Raw genomic sequence first — 24,337 nt, 5'->3', positions numbered from 1 at the left:
ACTGATGCACCATGAGCCTGCAGGACAACTTGAAATTCTTTGGACCTTGATTATCCACCATCCAGACTATCCTGCATCGCGACCTTTCATCAATTTTTCTCTGTCGTCCACATCCAGGGAGATTAGCTACAGTGTCTTCGGTGGTAAACGTTTTGATTATGTTGCACATCGTGGACAAAGGAACATAAAGATCTCTGGAGATGGACTTGTAACCTTGAGATTATTGATATTTTTTTACAATTTCAAGTCTTTAGACAGTTTCTTCTCCTCCTCCTGTTCTCCATGCTGAGTGTGGCACACACAGACAAACAATACAAAGATTGAGTTAACTTCTCCCCTTTTTATCTTGTTTCAGGTGTAATTTTCATATTGCCCACACCTGTTACTTACTACAGGTGACCTTGAACGAGCATCACATGCTTGAAGCAAAGTTGTTTACCTACAATAGTGGGAAATTGCCAATAATTTTCTCCAGCCCATTTTTGGGATTGTGTGTGAAATTATGTCCAATTTACCCCTTTTTTTTCGAGGTTTTTTGTTTGTTCTAATAAACACAAAGCAAATAAGCTAATGTGTCTAACAAAACGTGTAATTGTAATATTTTTGGGGGGAAACAATTCATTTTCTGGAACAATTTCAAGGGTGCCAACACTTTCAGCCATGACTGTGTGCATGTTTGTCTATATGGATGCGTCTAGAATACACCGTATTTTTCGATAAGACGCACTTTTTTATCCCCAAATTTTGGGGGAAAGTGGGGGGTGCGTCTTATAGTCCGATGGCTGCGGTGCAGTGGTGGTGGAGCGGGTGAAGGCGGGTGTGGTGGTGATGGAACGGGTCATCACAGGCAGGAACAGGCTGTAGCAGCGATACCCTGACCATGTGGGCCCGCTCACTTGATATGCACGCCCATCCTCCCTCAGCGCTGAAGCCAGCGCTGACAGGTGGGCGGGATGATGGGCAGGGAATGCGAGCATACTAAAGAGCTGGCCCGCGTGATCACCCCAGGCAACTACAGCCTGGAGTGATCATGTGCGGCTATATTCACTGCCCCCCGTCGTCAGATCAGCGTGGGGGGCAGTAAATAAGTATACTCACTGTTTCCCTGCAGCATTGCGGTGTCCTCCTGTCTGTGTGCCAGCTGATCTGTGTAAGAGCGGTGAGCACAGCGATGACGTCATTGCCGTACACACGGCTCCACACAGGTCAGCTGGCACAAACAGGAAGCGAGTGATGCTGCGTGGAGTGAGGACTCGGAGCGGTGAGTATACAGCGGATGTCCTCCATGTGTAACTGCAAATCCGGCCGCGGCTGAAGTAACCGCGAAATCCACGGTGACTTCAGTCATGTGATGTGCGGTGACAGCTGGAGTCACCGCTGATCCCGGCGGCTCACTTCACTTGCGGCCTGACCCTCACAGAGAGCAGTCGTGTTCTATGGGCGCTCTCTGTGATTGTCAGATGTAGCAGAGTTGGATGCGTCGTACGACTGTCATGATGTATTTTACCTTCTCACTGTATTTGCTGTAATACTATGTCAGGATGTGATGTCACTTTCCTTTGGTTGTACTTACTGAACACTTTGAAATGTCTTGGGATGTAAGTAACCATACCTTCCCCCCATCTCCTGTGTCTCTGGGCCCATAATGCAATTATCTCTTGTCCACACAGCCAGGGGAACTTCTCATTGTTTCGTAAGCAGTGGATAACGCCAACTACACAAACCTGTAGACATCTCGGAGCCAACCTTCTAGAATCTTCTAGTGGGCCCAACCATTGCATAGACCCCTACACTTGAGGGGCGGGCCCACGAGCTCAAACAATTCACTCCTGTTTCTAAATGCAGTTGGGAGTTGAGTTTTTGAAGAGGAAGGGAGCGAGATCTGAATCTGCGGACAGACCTCGCCGTCCAGTGGATTGTGTGGGATTTCTGGGACTCTGAAAAGGACTATTACGTTGTGATCTGGCACTTTGGATTATCGGGAGGTGCCCCCGAATCTGTTTTATTTGGACTTGTCGTGTGCTGTTCCTGTATTCCTGTTAGTAAACCTGTTGGATCATCCTCGGCCTGTTGTCTCTCTTTGCTCTGATGTACACCCCGTCACAAACTGGTGGCAGCAGCGGGATCAGAGCAGAAGAAATGGAGGACAACAGCCAATCGACGTCTGAAACCAGAACCTCAGGATACAGGAACTGGACTGTGGCGAGTCTACAAACAAAGGCCCGTGAATTAGGTGTCGGCTACAAAGGACTCTCTAAGGAGCAACTAATTGAGGCATTGGAACACGCTTGCCTGCAAGATGGCACCGAGGAACAATTTCCACAGCAAGGGGAGCAAAGACGGGAGCCGGAGGTGAATACCCAAAAAAGTCAATGGGTTGTGTGGTACAAGGAAAAGATGGCACTGCTTGGAGATGAGGCCACCATAGAAGATAAGAGGGAGGCCATGCGTGGAGCTGAAGAGAAGGAGCGCAGGATGGAGGAGATGGCATTGCTGGATAAGCAGCTCGCTGTGGAAGCCGCGAGAGGTTCCAGACAGACTGTAACCCCAGCACCCATCATGAGGGAACTTCCCAGAGTGTCCCGCAAAGACTTCAAGCAGTTTAATGAGGCTGCTGGTGACATTGAGGGCTTCTTCCAGGACTTTGAGCATCAGTGTCGATTAATGGAAGTCCCAGAAAGGGAGCGCGTCCGGCATCTGGTTGGGCTCTTAGAGGGTGGAGCTGCTGCAGCCTATAGAGCTATGGACCCTCGGTGGAACTGTGAGTATGCGGATATTAAACAGACTATTCTAGAACATTATGCTGTAACGCCAGACACTTACAGGACTCAGTTCCGTACTCTAGCATGTGATGAGGAAGTGTCCTTCAAGATGTATGCCCACAAACTCAAACATCTGTGGCATCGTTGGTTGGAGGCAGAGGAGGCCTTAACCTTGGAGACCGTCCTCCAGGTCCTCCTAAAAGAGCAGTTTTACTTCAAGTGCCCCGCTGAGATCCGGGAATGGGTGCGTGAAAGGAGACCAGCCACTGTGGAGGAAGCTGCAGCTCTAGCTGATGAGGCTCGCACCATCAAGCCTCAGTGGAAAAAACTACTACCCAGTGAGAAAAAAAACACCAACCCCCCAACGCTGGTGGCCCCTGGTCCTTCTGGCCCCAATGTTCACCATCACCCTAGACCGTCAACTCATGGGGACCTTCGTGTGACTGTGCCTCGTATTGACGAACTTCTAGACCGACTGGCTGGGTCCCGATATGTCACTACCTTGGATCTCAGTAAGGGATACTGGCAGATCCCTCTAACGGATGAAGGGAGAGAACGGTCCGCTTTTATAACCCCCTTTGGTCTGTATGAATTTCTAAGCATGCCTTTTGGAATGAAAAATGCCCCGGCCACCTTCCAGAGAATGGTGGATCAGATCCTCCGGGGATGTGATGACTTTGCTTGTGCCTACTTGGATGATATCGCCGTCTTCAGCCACACATGGGAGGAACATCTGAATCAAGTAGCCATTATTTTGGACCTGATTCTTGCAGCCGGCCTAACTATTCGACCCGATAAATGCCAATTGGGGATGGGGGAAGTCCAGTACCTAGGACATAGAGTGGGAGGAGGGAAGCTCCGACCTGAGCCTGCCAAAATCCAGGCTATTAGAGACTGGCCTGTACCCCAAACTAAGAAACAAGTTATGGCTTTTCTGGGCACTGCCAGTTATTATCGAAAATTTGTTTCTCATTTCAGCACTGTGGCAAAGCCTCTTACCGACCTGACCAAGAAAACAATGCCCCGGCTGGTGATCTGGACTCCAGCCTGTGATGAGGCTTTTAACCGGCTGAAGGATGCTTTGATCTGCGATCCTGTCCTGGCTGCTCCAGACTACAAGAGGAGATTCATTGTGCAAACGGATGCCTCTGCTTATGGACTGGGAGCTGTCCTCAGCCAGGTGAATGCAGCTGGGGCCGAGCACCCCATCGCCTATCTCAGCCGGAAACTGCTGGACCGAGAAGTGGCCTATGCAACTGTTGAGAAGGAATGTCTGGCTGTAGTGTGGGCCCTTAAGAAACTACGGCCGTATCTGTATGGACGGGAATTCACTGTGGTTACTGATCACAATCCCCTCACCTGGCTGAACAGAGTCTCTGGGGACAATGGACGCTTACTGCGATGGAGCCTGGCTCTGCAGCCCTATAACTTTACCATACAATATAGAAGGGGCAGCCAACACCAAAATGCAGATGGACTGTCCAGGCAAGAGGAGCCTTGAGTCCTGTCAGCCATGCCTGCGTGTACTTAACCAGCGACCTGTAGAGGTCCCTAGTACGTACACAAGTTGGGAGGGGAAGGAATTGTCATGATGTATTTTACCTTCTCACTGTATTTGCTGTAATACTATGTCAGGATGTGATGTCACTTTCCTTTGGTTGTACTTACTGAACACTTTGAAATGTCTTGGGATGTAAGTAACCATACCTTTCCCCCCATCTCCTGTGTCTCTGGGCCCATAATGCAATTATCTCTTGTCCACACAGCCAGGGGAACTTCTCATTGTTTCGTAAGCAGTGGATAACGCCAACTACACAAACCTGTAGACATCTCGGAGCCAACCTTCTAGAATCTTCTAGTGGGCCCAACCATTGCATAGACCCCTACCCTTGAGGGGCGGGCCCACGAGCTCAAACAATTCACTCCTGTTTCTAAATGCAGTTGGGAGTTGAGTTTTTGAAGAGGAAGGGAGCGAGATCTGAATCTGCGGACAGACCTCGCCGTCCAGTGGATTGTGTGGGATTTCTGGGACTCTGAAAAGGACTATTACGTTGTGATCTGGCACTTTGGATTATCGGGAGGTGCCCCCGAATCTTTTTTATTTGGACTTGTCGTGTGCTGTTCCTGTATTCCTGTTAGTAAACCTGTTGGATCATCCTCGGCCTGTTGTCTCTCTTTGCTCTGATGTACACCCCGTCACAAACTGGTGGCAGCAGCGGGATCAGAGCAGAAGAAATGGAGGACAACAGCCAATCGACGTCTGAAACCAGAACCTCAGGATACAGGAACTGGACTGTGGCGAGTCTACAAACAAAGGCCCGTGAATTAGGTGTCGGCTACAAAGGACTCTCTAAGGAGCAACTAATTGAGGCATTGGAACACGCTTGCCTGCAAGATGGCACCGAGGAACAATTTCCACAGCAAGGGGAGCAAAGACGGGAGCCGGAGGTGAATACCCAAAAAAGTCAATGGGTTGTGTGGTACAAGGAAAAGATGGCACTGCTTGGAGATGAGGCCACCATAGAAGATAAGAGGGAGGCCATGCGTGGAGCTGAAGAGAAGGAGCGCAGGATGGAGGAGATGGCATTGCTGGATAAGCAGCTCGCTGTGGAAGCCGCGAGAGGTTCCAGACAGACTGTAACCCCAGCACCCATCATGAGGGAACTTCCCAGAGTGTCCCGCAAAGACTTCAAGCAGTTTAATGAGGCTGCTGGTGACATTGAGGGCTTCTTCCAGGACTTTGAGCATCAGTGTCGATTAATGGAAGTCCCAGAAAGGGAGCGCGTCCGGCATCTGGTTGGGCTCTTAGAGGGTGGAGCTGCTGCAGCCTATAGAGCTATGGACCCTCGGTGGAACTGTGGATCATCCTCGGCCTGTTGTCTCTCTTTGCTCTGATGTACACCCCGTCACAACGACATTGTGTGGATTACATCGGACCTGGGTGTTTTAAAGGTTAATAAAGTGGTGAAAGAAGGTATTTATTTGTCTTTTATTTCAAATAAAGGATTTTTATGTGTTTGTTTATTTACTTTCACTTACAGTTTAGTGATGAGGGGGTGTCTCATAGATGCCTGCCATCACTAAGCTAGGACTTAGTGGCAGCTATGGGCTGCCACTAACTCCTTATTACCCCGAATTCCACCGCATCAGGGCAATCAGGATGAGCTGGGAAAAGTCCCAGGACTGTCGAATCTAATGGATGCGGCAATTCTGGGCGGCTGCTGGCTGATATTTTTAGGCTTGGGGGGGGCTCCCAATAATGTGAGTCTCCCCAGCCTGAGAATACCAGCCCCCAGCTGTGAGACTTTATCTTTGCTGGTTGTCAAAATTGGGGGAACCGCACAGGTTTTTTTTGTTTTGTTTTTTAAATTACCCCCATAACAGTGTCAAACAGCAGATCCTCGCCCCATAACAGTGTGTCATGACCACATTTTTTGCTTAAAAATTTTATTTCCATCCTCTAAAACCAGGATGCGTCTTATGGTCCGAAAAATACGGTACGTTCTGGACTGATGAGTCAAAACAGATGCATTAACCTGAGAAGGTTTGGTTTAAGAAAAAAAAATTACATTTGAAGCATAGATTTGAAAAATTAATCCACAAATTGCATTTTGCTTAAACAGTAGAGAGGTCATTTTAGGGGAAAAAAATTGGCAAATTGGTTATTTATAATGTGGCCTCTCTAAATAACACAGGGTACAAATATCTCTAAATTGTGCCCTGTAAAAATGAGGCATTAAAGCGCACCAATCACCAGGATTTTCCTATATAACCTAAAGCCAGTGCTATACTGCCACTATCAGACTGCTTCTATATATACCTTTAGTTGTCAGATAGGATGTATAGGTTTTGAAACACAAGCAAGTAAAATGAGCAGCTTTTTGAATGGCAGAAGCTGCCGATCAGCTGATAGCTGAGGTGGGTTTTGATAGTGATTGCCACCACCTGGCCTGTGCGTACTCCCCGTTATTTATGTTAATTCTATTATAGAATCATTTCCCTAAGTGGCTAGAAGGACCTGTGCTGATGTCATATCCATGTGACCAGAAGGGGTGGGGCCTCAGCCAACAGAAAAACAATGTTGCTTACTGGTATGAGCTATGTTGGCTGAGGCCCAGCTCCTCCTAGCCATTTAGTAAAATGATTCTATAATAGAATTAATAATAGACTTAGCATAAATAACAGATAGGCGCAGGAACAACAGGCAGGGGGACGGGAATCAATATCAAAACCCACCCCAGCTATCAGCTGATCGGCAGCTGCTGCCATTCAAAAATATGCTCATTTTACAGACTTTACTTGCTTGTGTTTCAAAACCTATTCATCCGAGCTGAGAACTAAAAGTATGTATAGAATCAGCCTGATTGTGCCAGTATAACACTGGCCTTAGGTTATATAGGAAAATCCTGGTGATTGGTGCGCTTTAAAAACAAAAGGCATAAAAAAAAATTACAAACTTCACGCCAGGTTGCACTTTTATGAAACGTGGGTTGGGCTGTGCAAGAGGGAGCAGTGTCCTCCATGTCACAACAAATTTACAATAATGTAATTTTATTTCTGGTACGCAGATGGTCTAAAGATGCGCAACATTTATTAGGAGGCCTCCACCTTACTTTAGAGAACTGTCACACAGAGTTTTACATGAAACTCGACGACTGTCATGGCGGCGTCAGGCTCTGTTCATATTGCAGAATCTGACACTCCGTCCCATGGTTTCTGTGGTGTTTCTGATCAACTCAGGCGTCGGCCTGCTGTCTGCTCATTCATAGACTGGCTAGCAAGAGTTAACCTCTGCTATCCTGCTCGATGGCAACTTTACAATGTTTTGATCAAACAAGCCTACTGTATCATTTCTACTCTCATTTTTAGGCTGGAAAATAGTTCAGATTGGAGATAGATGATACTGATGTAAATTTTTTATTAATAATGTTATAAAGCCACAACGCGTTTCGGGGGACTGTCCTCCCCCTTCCTCAGGTAGCAGAAAAATCAACAGAATATTGAACCTATATATGCTGAGGCATTTACAACAATTGGATTAAAATCTCATCAAAGTAAATCAATTAAATTAATTGATTAATTAATTAAATCCTCCCCATACACAGCACAAGAAAAAGAAAAAACCCATAAGGGGCTGCTGCAGCCAGATCAGGAGTCTGTTATTTCCACTGACGCTGCAATACGGGATTGGTTCTACATCGTTACCGAGATCACGGAACCATTCGGCTTGGAGGAGGAGTTGCTGTCCGACGCCGGTCCAACGGCTCTGCGCTGCTCGTGTCCCTGGATCGTGAGAGCGGCTGCATAAGCAAGGACTCCTGCGGGACTGACAGGAAAGGACTCCCGTGGGTGAGGAACGGTGAGCATTGGAACCCCCCGTCAGCATCTTTAACAGTGTTGTACCTGCAGTACAACACTTATCAGGTGAGTGTAAAAAACACACTTCCACCAATTGTGTTTAACGGTTCCACACAGGAGCGCCCTCTTTCCCCTTTTTTCTATTTTTAGGCTGGAAGAAATATTCTACCAACCCCAACTATAGTTTAAACTGTGTTGGTCTGTGATTTGTGGTTTCCCAGACTTGCTGGAGAAAGAGTTGTTTTGTGCTTGGAGTTATTGTGGAGTTATCTATTGTCTTATTTCCAACCTGCTCTTCTTTTCCTCCTAATCTGTTATTGTCTTACAGCTCTGTGTGTGCATGTTGTGTGACAGTTTTGGTCTCCCATTTGTCTATTTGTGTGGGTTAAATCACACTCCTGTCCCGAACATGGGGAGGGGGAAATAAGATCAGGGCTGGTCAGGAGCAGGGCCAGGAAGGAGTCTCACACATCCTCACCATTAGGGGTATTAGGGATAGCACAGTGCTCCTTAGTTTGAGGGTCATCTTTGGGGCCCCGGTTTCTCGCTATCACAATAGTCCCTTATGACAAGAACAGTCTTATTGATACTTTCATAGGTTTTATTGAATTCAACCAGATGCAATTCTGCCTGACGAATGGACCCAAGAAAATGGTAAGATCTCATAAAACGGAGCCTATTACTGAATGGTGTCATTGAAAAGTACAACTCACATAGTCCCGCAGAATAGCAAGACTTTATTGGTTGCTGGCTGAAAAATAAAAAAGTTATGGTTCGTGGAAGAAGGTAAGAGAAAAATGAAAAAACACAAAAATAAAAAAAAAATGCCCGGTCCTTAAGAGGATAAAGCAAAAACTAACAAATTCTGCAAAAGTTTGAGAAATGGGAAATATCCAGAATGTTAATTGAAAAAAAGTCTACTACAAGCCGTAACACCAAATCAGAATACTTTATTAAATAATAAATGATTACAAAACAATGAAGAGAAAAATAAACCAATTATGGTGAGGTAAAAAGGACACAAAACATAAAACAAATAGTAAATCACCCTTCTAGAACAAAATTAAAGTTGTAATCACTGCATGAGCTTTGATGTGGGATTTGTGTGCTATCTGAGTTGTGGATGGGGCCCTTTCTACATACAAGTACAGTCATGGCCAAAGGTTTTGAGAATGCTACAAATATTAATTTTTACAAAGTCTACTGCTTAAGTTTTTCTAATGGCAATTTGCATATTCTCCAGAATGTCATAAAGAGTGATCCGCTTAACAGCAATTACTTGCAAAGTCAATATTGGTAAGAAAATGAACTTCAACCCCCAAAACACATTTCAACAGCATTGCATTCCTGCCTTAAAAGGAGCAGCTAACATTGTTTTAGTGATTGTTCCATTAACACAGGTGTGGGTGTTGATGAGGACAGGGCTGGTGATCAATCAGTCATGATTAAGTAAGAATGACACCACTGGACACTTTAAAAGGAGGCTGGTGCTTAGTATCATTGTTTCTCTTCAGTTAACCATGGTTATCTCTAAAGAAACACGTGCAGCCACCATTGCTCTGCACAAAAATGGCCTAACAGGGAAGAGTATCGCAGCTACAAAGATTGCACCTCAGTCAACAATCTATCGCATCATCAAGAACTTCAAGGAGAGAGCTTCCATTGTTGCCAAAAAGGCTCCAGGGCACCCAAGAAGGACCAGCAAACACGGGGACCGTATCTTAAAGCTGTTTCAGCTGCGGGATCGGACTACCAGCAGTGCCGAGCTAGCTCAGCAATGGCAGCAGGCTGGTGTGAGTGCTTCTGCACGCACTGTGAGGCGGAGACTGCTTGAGCAAGGCCTGGTTTCAAGGACGGCAGCAAAGAAGCCCCTTCTCTCCAGAAAAAACATCAGGGACCGACTGATATTCTGCAAAAGGTACAGGGAGTGGACTGCTGAGGACTGGGGGAAAGTCATTTTCTCAGATGAATCCCCTTTTCGATTGTTTGGGACATCTGGAAAACAGCTTATTAGGAGAAGAAGAGGTGAGCGCTACCACCTGTCTTGTCTCATGCCAACTGTTAAGCATCCTGAAACCATTCATGTGTGGGGTTGCTTCTCAGCCAAGGGAATCGGCTCACTCACAGTCTTGCCTAAAAACACAGCCATGAATAAAGAATGGTACCAGAATGTCCTCCAAGAGCAACTTCTCCCAACTGTCCAAGAGAAGTTTGGCGCCCAACAATGCCTTTTCCAGCATGATGGAGCACCTTGCCATAAAGCAAAGGTGATCACTAAATGGCTCATGGAACAAAACATAGAGATTTTGGGTCCATGGCCTGGAAACTCCCCAGATCTTAATCCCATTGAGAACCTGTGGGCAATCATCAAGAGACGGGTAGACAAACAAAAACCAACAAATTCTGGCAAAATGCAAGCATTGCTTATGCATGAATGGACAGCTATCAGTCAGGATTTGGTCCAGAAGTTGATTGAGAGCATGCCAGGGAGAATTGCAGAGGTCCTGAAGAAGAAGGGTCAACACTGCAAATATTGACTTGCTGCATTAACTCATTCCTAACTGTCAATATAACCTTTGGGTACTCATAATATGATTGCAATTATATTTCTGTATGTGATGTAAACATCAGACAAACACAATTAAAAACCAGAGGGCAACAGATCATGTGAAAATATAATTTTGGGGTCATTCTCAAAACTTTTGGCCATGGCTGTACATAAAAAAGGTTTCTTCCCTTTTTGACTCCTCTGATGTTTATTCAGATCTGATTTTTGAGAACAAGATTTATCACATTCAGAACATGAATGTGGCTTCTACCTTCTGTGAATTCTTTGATGTTCAACAAGATTTGCTTTCCACTTGTAACATTTCCCACATTCTGAGCATGAATATGGCTTCTCCCCTGTGTGACTTTTCAGATGCGAGATCAAACCGTATTTCTGGCCAAACAATTTCCCACATTCAGAACATGAAAATGGCTTTTTTCCTGTGTGAACTCTCTGATGTCTAACAACATGTGATTTCTGGGCAAACCATTTCCCACATTCTGAACATGAAAATGGCTTCTCCCCTGTGTGACTTCTTTGATGTCCAACTACTTCTGCCTTCCGTTTAAAAGATTTCCCACATTTAGAACATGAAAATGGCTTCTCCCCTGTGTGACTTCTTTGATGTACAACTACTTCTGTCTTTCGTTTAAAAGATTTCCCACATATAGAACATGAAAATGGCTTCTCTCCTGTGTGAATTTTCTGATGTTGAGTAAGATTTGATTTATTGTTAAAATATTTTCCACATACTGAACATGAAAAAGGCTTCTCCCCTGTGTGAGTTATTTGATGCTCAACAAAACTTGATTTCCGCTTAAAACATTTCCCACATTCTGAACATGAATACGGCTTCTCAACTTTGTGAATGTATTGATGTCTCTTAAGATCAAAGTCATAGTAAAAGCTTTTTCCACACTCTGAGCATGAATATGGCTTAATTTCTGTATGAACGCTTTGATTTTGCTTCACAATTTGCGAGGGCGATAGAACCAACAGAAAAGGATCAGATGATGGAACTTTGCTGTGAGAGGCTGAGTTTTCACACGGGATAATGGTGGGCTCTTCATATGTATTATGTGTGAATCCTTGATCACTTGCTTTAAAATCTAAAGATATTTGATGTCCTTCTTGGTTCCAAGCATAGCCATCTGCTAAGAATAAGGGTTTTTTATTAACATAAGTACATGTCGCACTTTTTAGATTCAGATTTTTTTTAACTAATTAGAAAACCATGCATCATTTCCTTTACCAACTTCACAAATACTTCCCAAGATTGGTGATATATCACATAAAATTTTAGTTTATGGATGTAAAGTAAAGAAAATGTGGGAACACTCACAGGTTATGAAAACTTTTTCAAAGCAGTGTATGTAAGGTAGTGCAAAGGCGGTAATATAATCACTGACTAAATCCCAAGTGTCCATTGCCGCTCGGGTCTTCTTCTGGTTCATGTGACTTCTATTCTGACTAGCGGGATCACCCATGGAAGCAAACATATGGCGCCTCCTTCTGACACTCCATAGACTTCCACTGTAAAGGCTGCTTTACACGCTGCAAGATTGCTAGCGATGTCGAGCGCAATAGCTCCCGCCCCCGTTGCTCGTGCGACATTTGGTGCTCGCTGCCGTAGCGAACATTATCGCTACGGCAGCGTCACACGCACATACCTGGTCAGCGACGTCGCTGTGACCGCCGAACAATCCCTCCCTCTAGGGGGAGGTACGTTCGGCGTCATAGCGACGTCACTAAGCTGCCAGCCAATAGAAGCGGAGATGAGCGGGACGTAACATCCCGCCCACCTCCTTCCTTCCGCATTGCCGATGGACACAGGTAAGGAGATGTTCGTCGCTCCCGCGGTGACACACATTGCGATGTGTGCTGCCGCAGGAACAACGAACATCATCGTACCGGTGGCAGCAGCGATTTTAAGAAAATGAACGACGTGTCAACGATCACCATTTTGGAACGATTTTGCAATCGTTGATAGTCGCTCATTAGTGTTACACGCTGCAATGTCACTACCGGCGCCGGATGTGCGTCACTAACGACGTGACCCTGACGATATATCGGTAGCGATGTCGCAGCGTGTAAAGTACCCCTAAGAATTACTTCAAGCTCACACACAAATCACACTGTGATCTGGCAAATCGCAATTGAAGTCACGTGACCCAGAAATAAAAAAAACAAATGAACCTGTGAGAGCCATACCTTCTGATGTACTGATAATTACCCCCATTGTTTATGTCCAGTGATAATTCTATCCTATTTACAGGACTGTGAGGGATTCTTGTCAACTTTTTTTGGTTACTCCTATTATTATTATTTATTTTTATAGCGCCATTTATTCCATGGCACTTTACAAGTGAAAGAGGGTATACGTACAACAATCATTAACAGTACAAAACAGACTGGTATAGGAGGAGAGAGGACCCTGCCCGCGAGGGCTCACAGTCTACAGGGAATGGGTGATGGTACAATAGGTGAGGACAGAGCTGGTTGCGCAGTGGTCTACTGGACTGAGGGCTATTGTAGGTTGTAGCTTGTTGGAAGATGTGGGTCTTGGGGTTCCTCTTGAAGCTTTCCACGGTAGGTGAGAGTCTGATGTGCTGAGGTAGAGCATTCCAGAGTATGGGGGATGCACGGGAGAAATCTTGTACGCGATTGTGGGAAGAGGAGATAAGAGAGGAGCAGAGAAGGAGATTTTGTGAGGATCTGAGGTTGCGTGCAGGTAGGTACCGGGAGACTAGGTCACAGATGTAGGGGGGAGACAGGTTGTGCATGGCTTTGTATGTCATTGTTAATGTTTTGAACTGGAGTCGTTGGGTGATGTGAAGCCAGTGAAGGGATTGGCAGAGTGGCGAGGCTGGGGAGTAGCGAGGGGAGAGGTGGATTAGGCGGGCCGCAGAGTTTAGGATAGATTGGAGGGGTGCAAGAGTGTTGGAAGGGAGGCCAGAGAGCAGGAGGTTGCAGTAGTCAAGGCGGGAGATGATGAGGACATGCACAAATGTTTTTGCTGATTCTTGCTGATTCTATTTATATTAGCCCTTATTACGTACATCTCACTACGTGTATTTTGTCCCTACGAGTATAGCAGCACAACATAGCTTAGTGAGGGTAGGGGAAAAGAAGGTCAACCTTTGTTGAGCGGGGGCGCCATCCCGTACTGTCTAGGCTGCTAACCTCCTCGGCTAGTAAGGGAAAAACTAGCGAATTTGTCCTGTGACCCTCCTCCCCTTTAATTTTTTATTTCAGTTTATATATGTTGCATTCACAGGCGTGCGTGGGTTGGCGTTTATATATGTATTTTTAGTAATAAAATTCCGTTTTAATGGGTTTTTTGGTTTAAATTGACACCTTTAATTTATCCTCATGGTTTTCTTCAACAAATGTTTCTGGTAAGTTTAACCTCTCACCAACATATGATGTACTGATGCGTCATATCCCGACTTCCTGACTTTGATGTGGACTTACTAGCCGAGCCCACGTCTTTCTTGGGAGATGATGGCTGTGATATTCAGCCATCATTTGTTTCTAAAATCCAAGCACGGAGCAGCGCTTTGCCCTCTTCTGTTAAACGTTGCTGTCAATCTCCGTCAGTAGCATTTACAGCTCGCTGTTCTAATAGCTCATCGGCACGATTACTGTACACTGATGGGGTTGCCATGATGGTTAGCATTCATAGAAGACTGTGAAATTTGCTATATACAGCAATACTGTAGTGTTACTGTACGAGGGGCTGCTAATAAGTCTTTGGCTTTGTGGTCTTTTTTGTTTCTATGGTAACAAATGTTACATCACATGAAAGCCTTATGTGTCTAATATATCTTTTCAAAATTTTGTGTTTGTTGCTTATGACAACAATGCACGCGGGGAAACAAAATGGCGGAGTCTAATGCGATATTCACAGAAACTGAGAGCAGAAGAGTGATAAGATTCTTGATTCTGCAAGGAAAGTCCGCAAAGGATATTGATTGAGGGATCAATGCCCTTCATATTCCACAGTAAAGAACTGGGTTGCCAAATACAAAACGAGCCACATCAGCACCAATTATGAGGAACGTCCTGGAGGACCGAGGGTGGTTGTTGTTCCTGAGATCGTCAATGCTGTGCACAACCTCATACTGGAGAATCCACAAATTTCAGCTAAAGCAGACATCATGGGGATTTCCCGTGAACGTGTTTGTGTCATTATCCATGAGGACATGAGGAAGTGATCTGCAAAGTGGGTCCCAAAATGTTTGACAACAGATCAGAGAAGCAGCGAGTGAACACTTCCCGGTCCATTTGTCAGCGTTTACGGACTGATAAGAACTTCCTGGATCGACTGGCACTATGGATGAGACCTGGATTTATTTGTATGACCCTGAAAACAAGGAGCAGTCAAAAGAGTAGAGTCACAGTGGTTCTCCTCGTCCAAAGAAGTTCAGGGTGCAAAACTCAGCCACTAAGGTGATGGCGTCTGTGTTCTGGGATAAACAGGACGTGCTGCTGGTGGACTACCTTCAAAAGGGTTCTACCATCAATGCAAGGTATTACATTGAACTTTTGGACCAATTGAAGGCAGCTCTGAAGGCCAAAAAGCACAGCAAGCTGTCCAAAGGAATCTTGTTCCTGCAAGACAACGCCTCCGCTCACACTGCACAAGTGACCACAGTATGTATATGCTGGTTCTCTTTTCCAGACTTTAGTGCCTTTGATACCCAGTGCATTTAGTTTGTACCCCTAGTTCCTCATAGCACACTGCAGGGCTCTTTACCAGGTATTTGGTTTTCATATAAGCTTGTTGCTTTATTCTGTGACCCCTTGGGATTTTGAGGAACCACTACCTCTCTTCCAGTCTGTTTTGCATCTTTTGCCTAGGAGTGCAGTCTGCATCCAACACAACTTTATTTACTTGCCTGTTCAGCAGTTTTCAGGTAAACATTCTTCAGGTGGATAGTCTTCCATGTTACATTTTCTTGGTTATACATAGAACTAATGAGGATTCATGTTATATCATGACAGGCTCACATTCCTGATTCTGGTCAACTATAAGGCTATGTGCCCACGCTAGAATGTCCCTGCGGATTTTTCTGCCTGAAAATCCGCGACTTTCGCGGCAAATCCGCACCCGCAGATTTGCCGCGAATTTACCGCGGATTTACCGCGGATTTGCCACGGATTTTGATGCGGATTTCATTTTTTTTTTTCCCCCATTCAAAACCAAAAATCCGGACCAAATCTGCACCAAACAATTGACATGCTGCAGATTTTTCCGGATCAAAATCCGCGGCAAATCCGCAGCGGAAAAATCCGCAGCATGGACACAGCATTTCCAAAATGCCATTGAAATGGCTTGGAAGTGCTGCTGCTGCAGATTTTCGGGAAATCCGCGGCAAATCCGCAGCAAAATCCGCGCAAAATCCGCAGCGTGGGCACATAGCCTAAATGTGACAAATGGTTACCCCTGTGGTGATTACTCAGTGTGAGGTCCCTTTACATGACTAATGAGGTATAGAATCGGATGTTGTGTAGCTCTATTTTGTGTATACACATGAGACCTGTTGCTCTTAGTGACTTACTACCCACCGGGCCTGTCCATTGGGTTACTTCTACAGGTTGCGGTATAAAACCAAAAGGATTCTACTTGCCTGACTCTCTTTCATTAGGTACACTCACACGAGCGTGAAAATCGGACGAGTGCAATGTGAGAAAATCTTGCATTGCACTCGGACCTATGTTAGTCTGGATGCAAGAAATGCGTCAGCATGCTGCGATTTGATCCAGAATACGTCAGAGACTCGCCAATACAAGTCAATGGGTGCGAGGAAAAAATGAGTGTCATACGGACCATCCGAGTGACATCCGTTTTTGTAAATACAATCCTATCATGTAGCAGAGAACACTAAATGCTCCTGTACATGACTGTAAATGAGTAACAGCTGCTGAGGAAAAAAACGGATTGCACACTGACAGCATACTGAGAGCACATGGATGACAAGTGAGAAAAAAATTGTCCTATTCTCGCAAACGAGAATAGGACCGTTTTTTCATACGCTCGTGTGAGCCCAGCCATACTAGCAGACTTGCTCCATGCCACTGCGGTTTACAGCTTACTTTTCCTCGTGCAAGCGGTGTGCAGGTAGATGTTGTCTGTCTTCTCAAAAAATATATCCCTCTATTTAGGTATATGCTACCCTTATGTTTTGTATAGATCATTATACGTATTGTATATTCACAGAAACACAGTATTCTAGGACACGCATTTATGTAGGACCAGTTCTTGGTAAAATCGAGCGCATTGATTCTCGGATATACGGGTAATTAAGGGCTGTAATTGCTATAAATGATATGAGGCACAAGTGATTTTTCCCTCTTTTTCATGATCTATTATCTCTTCTTCATCCTTGTTATCTCTTGTACATATGATCGGTTCACAGTCAAGATCTATCACTTACAAGGTTTCATTTCAAATAGGTCCCATTTTGGTGAGTGCATGTTCGTACGTGTAATAAGCACCTTGGTATATCACACTGTTTCTACTTACCGTACCACAAATTTCCCTTTCCAGATGCGTCGTGCAATTTTCTCAGCATTCACACTACCGCGTCAGTACAAATCTTCATTAATTCTGGCTTTTCCTTTTACGATTGCTGATGATTCTATTAATTATCTATATGCATTATGTTCACTATTTCTTTCTGTTATGGAATATTCATATTGTAACTATGATGTAATATGTATATGTAAAACCGGTTATTGATAAAATGTTTTTCTGTTTTTTTGTCATTTAGACAGTATGTTTCACAAAGGCTACCATAGCCGAAACGTCACTATCTGACTGTCCATTTCCTTGCATCAATTTTTGTTAAATTATTTTGTTAAGCATACTTGCATTCTGGACTTTCCCCTTTTTTTCTTATTGAGTGCCGGAGTTATATTCTCTTGGACTAAGGTGATGGCGTCTGTGTTCTGGGATAAGGAGGGCGTGCTGCTAGTGGACTACCTTCAAAAGGGTTCCACCATCAATGCAAGGTATTACATTGAACTTTTGGACCAATTGAAGGCAGCTCTGAAGGCCAAAAGACGCGTCAAGCTGTGCAAAGGAATCTTGTTCCTACAAGACAACGCCTCCACTCACACTGCACAAGCGACCACGGCAAAACTGGCAGAGCTGGGCTTCCAGCTGGTGACCACCCACCTTATACCAGATCTAGCTCCCTCCGACAATCATCTGTTTTTAAACCTGAAGAAACACCTCAAGGGTACCAAATTGCACACCATTTCTGATGCCATGGCTGCTACGGATACCTGGTTTGAGGCACAACTGAAATACTTCTTTTTGCTAGGCTTACAGAACTTGGAATACCAATGTAAGAAGAGTGTTGTCATCAGTGGAGAGTATGCGGAATAAATGTAAGTTTCATCATCCGATCTCATTTCTTTCTGGGTAAAGGCAAAGACTTATCAGCAGCCCCTCGTATATAGCACAAACTATCGCATGATCGCAAGTTCAAGTCCTCTAAGTTGAACAACAAATACAATTTAAAAAAATGCTGTTTTAGAAAAAAAGAAACCAAAAGAGAAAATCACTACCACGTTTCCCCCATTAAAAATGAAGTTCAAAAAAATACACATTTGTCATCTCTGCGTTTGTAAAAGTCAAAATATACAAATAAATGAATCTGATCGAATAATGGGACACGAAAAGAAAATCTAAAATCGACAAACTTTCACCATGTTTTGCCACCGCCGCAACAAAAATCACAGCTAAAAAAATGTAGTAAGAGCTGATCAAAACATCGTATGTAATCCATAATGAAAAATGGTATAAATAAGGGTCATTCCATGTCAAGTGGACCAGTGGTCCCCACTCGACCTTCTCCGATTTTGCTGAAAATTTATAAGGATGTACATGTATGTTTGAAAAGAGGTTCTGTAAATTTTTAGGGCCAGATCTCAAATACATTGGGCACTGTTGACCTTTCACTGGAGGTTCCACCAAGCCTGCGGCTTCAGCTAAGAGGATTTTGCAAACTTTGGCACTTAGCCATTAGAGTTCTATACTGGCTATGATGCTGAAATTTGGCATACTAGCTCAACTTTTGCTGCTAAACACGATAAAATTATTACCGGCTATGACAAAACAATATTTCGGCCGCAATTTAGTGTCAAGGTAGCTTATACAACGCCTCGCATAAAATTTATGCCTAACGTTTCCCATATATAACTCAAGACCAAAAACCAATAGTAACTGGTGCTTTACCCTGTACATCAAACATCTACATGACTTTGCATTGCTGCAATATCACGGTCAAAGCATATGTATTTGTGGAAATATTCACACCCACATATGATGAAAAACTTAAAAAAAACGAATTTTACCTATTTTTAGGTCAAATTTCTCAAAAAGGGTACCTCTAAAATATATTAATTCTGATATCATTAGAAAGAGCACATTTTTCTCTACAAGGATCAGTGGTTTTTTTTTGGAGTCTCTCAGTTTAAGAAAAGAAAAATGCCACTGAACGTGGTGTTATTTATTAAAACGCAATGAATGGTAACTGCACTATTCAAACCCTTGCGTTGGTCCATGGTGGTTATACCACAATCAATTCCCTAAGACTTGGTATTATAATCCTATTAAGAATTGTAATAATGCTGTCTTTCGAGAATTGGCAGCCCCATCGCCTAGGAGCCATGGCCGATAGCCGTGCAAGGCCAGCCGCGGGTGGTCTCTTTATCGCAGGTTCCGAAGCCTGAGGGTGGGTGTCTTTGCCTAGGATCCCAAGCCTAATATTGGGTATCTTTGTTGGTTCCCAAGCCATAATGTTCAGTCTAAGTGGTCTGGAATTGTTGCTGAACATGGCAAAGCACCAGTTACTATTGTTTTTTTGGTCTTGAGTTATATACAGTGCCTACAAGTAGTATTCAACCCCCTGCAGATTTAGCAGGTTTACACATTCGGAATTAACTTGGCATTGTGACATTTGGACTGTAGATCAGCCTGGAAGTGTGAAATGCAGCAAAAAAGAATGTTATTTCTTTTTTTTTTTTTAAATTGTGAAAAGTTTATTCAGAGGGTCATTTATTATTCAACCCCCTCAATCCACCAGAATTCTGTTTGGTTCCCCTAAAGTATTAAGAAGTATTTCAGGCACAAAGAACAATGAGCTTCACATGTTTGGATTAATTATCTCTTTTTCCAGCCTTTTCTGACTAATTAAGACCCTCCCCAAACTTGTGAACAGCACTCATACTTGGTCAACATGGGAAAGACAAAGGAGCATTCCAAGGCCATCAGAGACAAGATCGTGGAGGGTCACAAGGCTGGCAAGGGGTACAAAATCCTTTCCAAGGAGTTGGGCCTACCTGTCTCCACTGTTGGGAGCATCATCCGGAAGTGGAAGGCTTATGGAACTACTGTTAGCCTTCCACGGCCTGGACAGCCTTTGAAAGTTTCCACCCGTGCCGAGGCCAGGCTTGTCCGAAGAGTCAAGGCTAACCCAAGGACAACAAGGAAGGAGCTCCGGGCAGATCTCATGGCAGTGGGGACATTGGTTTCAGTCAATACCATAAGTAACGTACTCCACCGCAATGGTCTCCGTTCCAGACGAGCCCATACGGTACCTTTACTTTCAAAGCGTCATGTCAAGGCTCATCTACAGTTTGCTCATGATCACTTGGAGGACTCTGAGACAGAGGTTCAAGGTTCTCTGGTCTGATGAGACCAAGATCGAGATCTTTGGTGCCAAACGTGACGTTTGGAGACTGGATGGCACTGCACACGACCCCAAGAATACCATCCCTACAGTCAAGCATGGTGGTGGCTGCATCATGCTGTGGGGCTGTTTATCAGCCAAGGGGCCTGGCCATCTGGTCCGCATCCATGGGAAGATGGATAGCGCGGCCTACCTGGAGATTTTGGCCAAGAACCTCCGCTCCTCCATCAAGGATCTTAAGATGGGTCGTCATTTCATCTTCCAACAAGACAACGACCCAAAGCACCCAGCCAAGAAAACGAAGGCCTGGTTCAAGAGGGAAAAAATCAAGGTGTTGCAGTGGCCTAGTCAGTCTCCTGACCTTAACCCAATTGAAAACTTGTGGAAGGAGCTCAAGATTAAAGTCCACATGAGACACCCAAAGAACCTAGATAACTTGGAGAAGATCTGCATGGAGGAGTGGGCCAAGATAACTCCAGAGACCTGTGCCGGCCTGATCAGGTCTTATAAAAGACGATTATTAGCTGTAATTGCAAACAAGGGTTAATCCACAAAATATTAAACTTAGGGGTTGAATAATAATTGACCCACACTTTTATGTTGAAAATTTATTAAAATTTAACTGAGCAACATAACTTGTTGGTTTGTAAGATTTATGCATCTGTTAATAAATCCTGCTCTTGTTTGAAGTTTGCAGGCTCTAACTTATTTGCATCTCATCAAACCTGCTAAATCTGCAGGGGGTTGAAGACTACTTGTAGGCACTGTATGGGCAAAGTTAGGCAAAAAGTTTATGCGGCACGATTTACAAGCTACTTTGACACAAAATTGCGGCCGAAGTATTGTTTTGTCATAGCCAGTAATAATTTTATCGCGTTTAGCAGCAAAAGTTGAGCTAGTATGCCAAATTTCAGCATCATAGCCAGTATAGAACTCTAATGGCTATGTGCCAAAGTTTGCAAAATCCTCTTAGCTGAAGCCGCAGGCTTGGTGGAACCTCCAGTGAAAGGTTAACAGTGCCCAATGTATTTGAGATCTGGCCCTAAAAATTTACAGAACCTCTTTTCAAACATACATGTACATCCTTATAAATTTTCAACAAAATCGGAGAAGGTCGAGTGGGGGCGATTTTTAAAACTGGTCCACTTGATGAGGAATGACCCATAAAAATATAATCTCAGAGAGAAAAAACAAAATCCTTATGCAGCACCATATTCCGAAAAATGTAAACGTTACGACTCTAGGAAAATGGCGACAGAAACAAAAGTTTTTACGTTTCGGAATTTTTTTTTACTGCCTAAATAAAACAAAAGCTACGCATGTTTGGTTAGGAAAAATGGGAAATTGCTCTGTCAGGAAAGGGTTAAAATAACCAAATTAAGGTTCCAAAGAGGAACATCAGGCCCGACAACTGGACTTGGTTTAAAAATCGGCCTGATTATCAAAATGTCATGTTCTGAACCTCATATAGACCATTTCTATTGTCAATAACAGGAGAACGTATTCCAATCTTCAGTAAGGTACAAATTAGCTTTAATGAGAACCCTGTGATGACTGTCACTAAGTGGCGCTAGACACAACTTGTATGCAGTAAGTAGAGAGGTAGCCAGACAGGCTGAGATCATAAACCAAGAGGGCACAACAGTACACGGAGAGAAGACAGAGACGAGGTCAAAATATAATCCAAAGGTCAGAGTTCCAGGAGAGCACCTACCAAAATACAGGGAGCAGATGGGAACGTGGTCAGGAGGAAGTCCAAGGTCAGAAGCCAGGAGGTAACAGAAACAGGAGGGGACAGGCAGAGACGGGTTAACAACAAACCGGAGTCAAGAGGCCAAGATTTGAACACTGAGCATCATGGTAGCCAACAGCACTTCGGAAAATATTAAGTACGACTGGCGGCGTCCTGAACTAACATGCTCCATAAAGAAGCAGAGCAATCACCGGAAACGAGAGGCATCTGGGCGAGCACCTTCCAGGACCAGAGGGAAACCCAGTGCTGTGAAACAACCCGCAGAGCATTCATCCTGCAAAACGCTCTGCACTATAAGCAACGTATACCGGCTCTACAGGAGAGCATAGCAGAACAATACAGAATGTTCTGCACATCGGAATCATGACAAACCCTCTATGGATTAGAAATATCCACTTGAGTACCTGCCATCAAGTATAGATTGAAAACCCAGGTATGCTAAACTGGTTTCATAGATCAAAAGACTGAAAGTGCCTCACGGATTTTACCCGACCATCATTCCCTACCTGATAAACAAACCTAAATGGCCAAAAAGGTGGAAATAACAAAACAAATGTCAATATTCTGTTGTGCTGAATGTTTCTCCATTTGGTGTCTCCCAAAAGGCACAATCTTTTTATGTTCAATCCTCAAAAAAAATTAAATGGTGCTTTACAGCAGCCTACAAACACTGACGTTAATGAATTCTATCCAGAAGAACTTCTGGTCCATGCTCTCCAGATCCAATACACAAAAATAGTAACGCAAAACTGGACTGAGCTATTCATTACTAAAATTCATCATGTTCATACATTCTTATAGAGAAAGATTGAATTAGCCCGTTCTCTACAATGTCATCAAACTGTAATGACTGCTTATAACACACTACGGTGATTGGTGGAGCTGAGCCAACCCGAAATTCGGTACAAACTCGGACTCTTCCAAGCAAATAAATTTCGGGTTCGGAGTTTGGATGCTTTACAAATGCAAACCACTCGCGAGAGCATTGCTGTGCTTGGTTACGCTAACGATGCTCAGCTCAGGGTGAGCCCCTTGAGTGTTTGGACGGCTTGCACTGGGGGTAACAACAGCGTGATCAGGTGTAGTGTGCAGCAAACAAAAAAAAAAAAAAAAAAAGGAAAAACCCCTGCCCATCCACCACTGGAAGTGATCTGTCACAGTTCTGCTGTGTGGAGCATTTTGCATTTGAAAATGCTCTGCTATGTGTCTTGTGCACTTGCTGACAGGTTGTCTTTCAGCACTAGGGTCCACGCTGGTTTTGGGAGCTGCCTTCACAAAAGCGCCTCATTCCTGGTGATTGCTCTGTCTGAACTTCACCAGTCGTACTTCCTATATTCTCAGTGTTCTCAGTGTGCTCTTAGCTCCTGTCTGGTGTAAGGCTGCGTGCCCACGGGAGCTCGCACCTGTGGATATATCCGCAGGTTTCCCGCAGCAGCTCCCCGGAATCTGCAGCTATCCATAGTTGTGGGATGCCAGCGAAATATCTGCGGTAAACCTGCGGACATTCATGCGACTTACCTGCGGAAGTCCCGGCCTCTATCTCCGTAGTGGAGAGGCGGGATTTCCGCAGGAATTTCCGCAGGAATAATTGACATGCAGTTACGTGCAGCTGCAGGACATCCGCAGCATGTTCCGCAGCCGCACATACTGCAGCATGGACACAGACACTCCCCATGTCCCATAGGATAACTTGGGGAGTGTCTGTACTTGCTCAAACCTGTGGATTTATCTAGAAAAGCCAGATAAATCCGCAGGTTTTCCGCAGCAAATTCCGTATATAGTCCCGTGGGCATATAGCCTTAAGGCCACTTTACACGCTGCGATATCAGTACCGATATTGCTAGCGTGGGTACCCGCCCCCATTTGTTGTGCGACAGGGGCAAATCACTGCCCGTGCCGCACAACATCGCCCAGACCCGTCACACTACTTACCTGCCCTGCGACGTCGCTGTGACCGGCGAACCGCCTCCTTTCTAAGGGGGCGGTTCGTTCAGCGTCACAGCGACGTCACAGCAGCGTCACTGAACCGCCGCCCAATAGAAGCGGAGGGGCGGAGATGAGCGGGACGTAACATCCCGCCCACCTCCTTCCTTCCGCATTGTGGCCGGGAGGCAGGTAAGGAGAGCTTCCTCGTTCCTGCGGTGTCACACGGAGCGATGTGCGCTGCCGCAGGAACGAGGAACAACCTCGATACTGCTGCAGTAACGATTTT

General features: G+C 44.7%; 1 protein-coding gene across 1 annotated transcript in view; it reads right to left on the bottom strand.

Annotated features, from left to right (window-relative positions):
- Window positions 1–24,337, bottom strand: part of LOC142313135 (uncharacterized) — a 69,053-nt gene that overhangs the window by 19,806 nt on the left and 24,910 nt on the right. Inside the window, exon 5 of the mRNA XM_075352122.1 lies at window positions 10,951–11,819. Within this exon, the coding sequence (XP_075208237.1) occupies window positions 10,951–11,819 (869 nt within the window). The remainder of the gene's footprint in view (window positions 1–10,950; window positions 11,820–24,337) is intronic.

This window comes from Anomaloglossus baeobatrachus, chromosome 5, assembly GCF_048569485.1.
Source record: "Anomaloglossus baeobatrachus isolate aAnoBae1 chromosome 5, aAnoBae1.hap1, whole genome shotgun sequence".
Taxonomy (NCBI): Eukaryota; Metazoa; Chordata; class Amphibia; order Anura; family Aromobatidae; genus Anomaloglossus; species Anomaloglossus baeobatrachus.
Note: the sequence above shows the minus strand (reverse complement) of the source record. Positions and strands in the feature narration are given on the sequence as shown.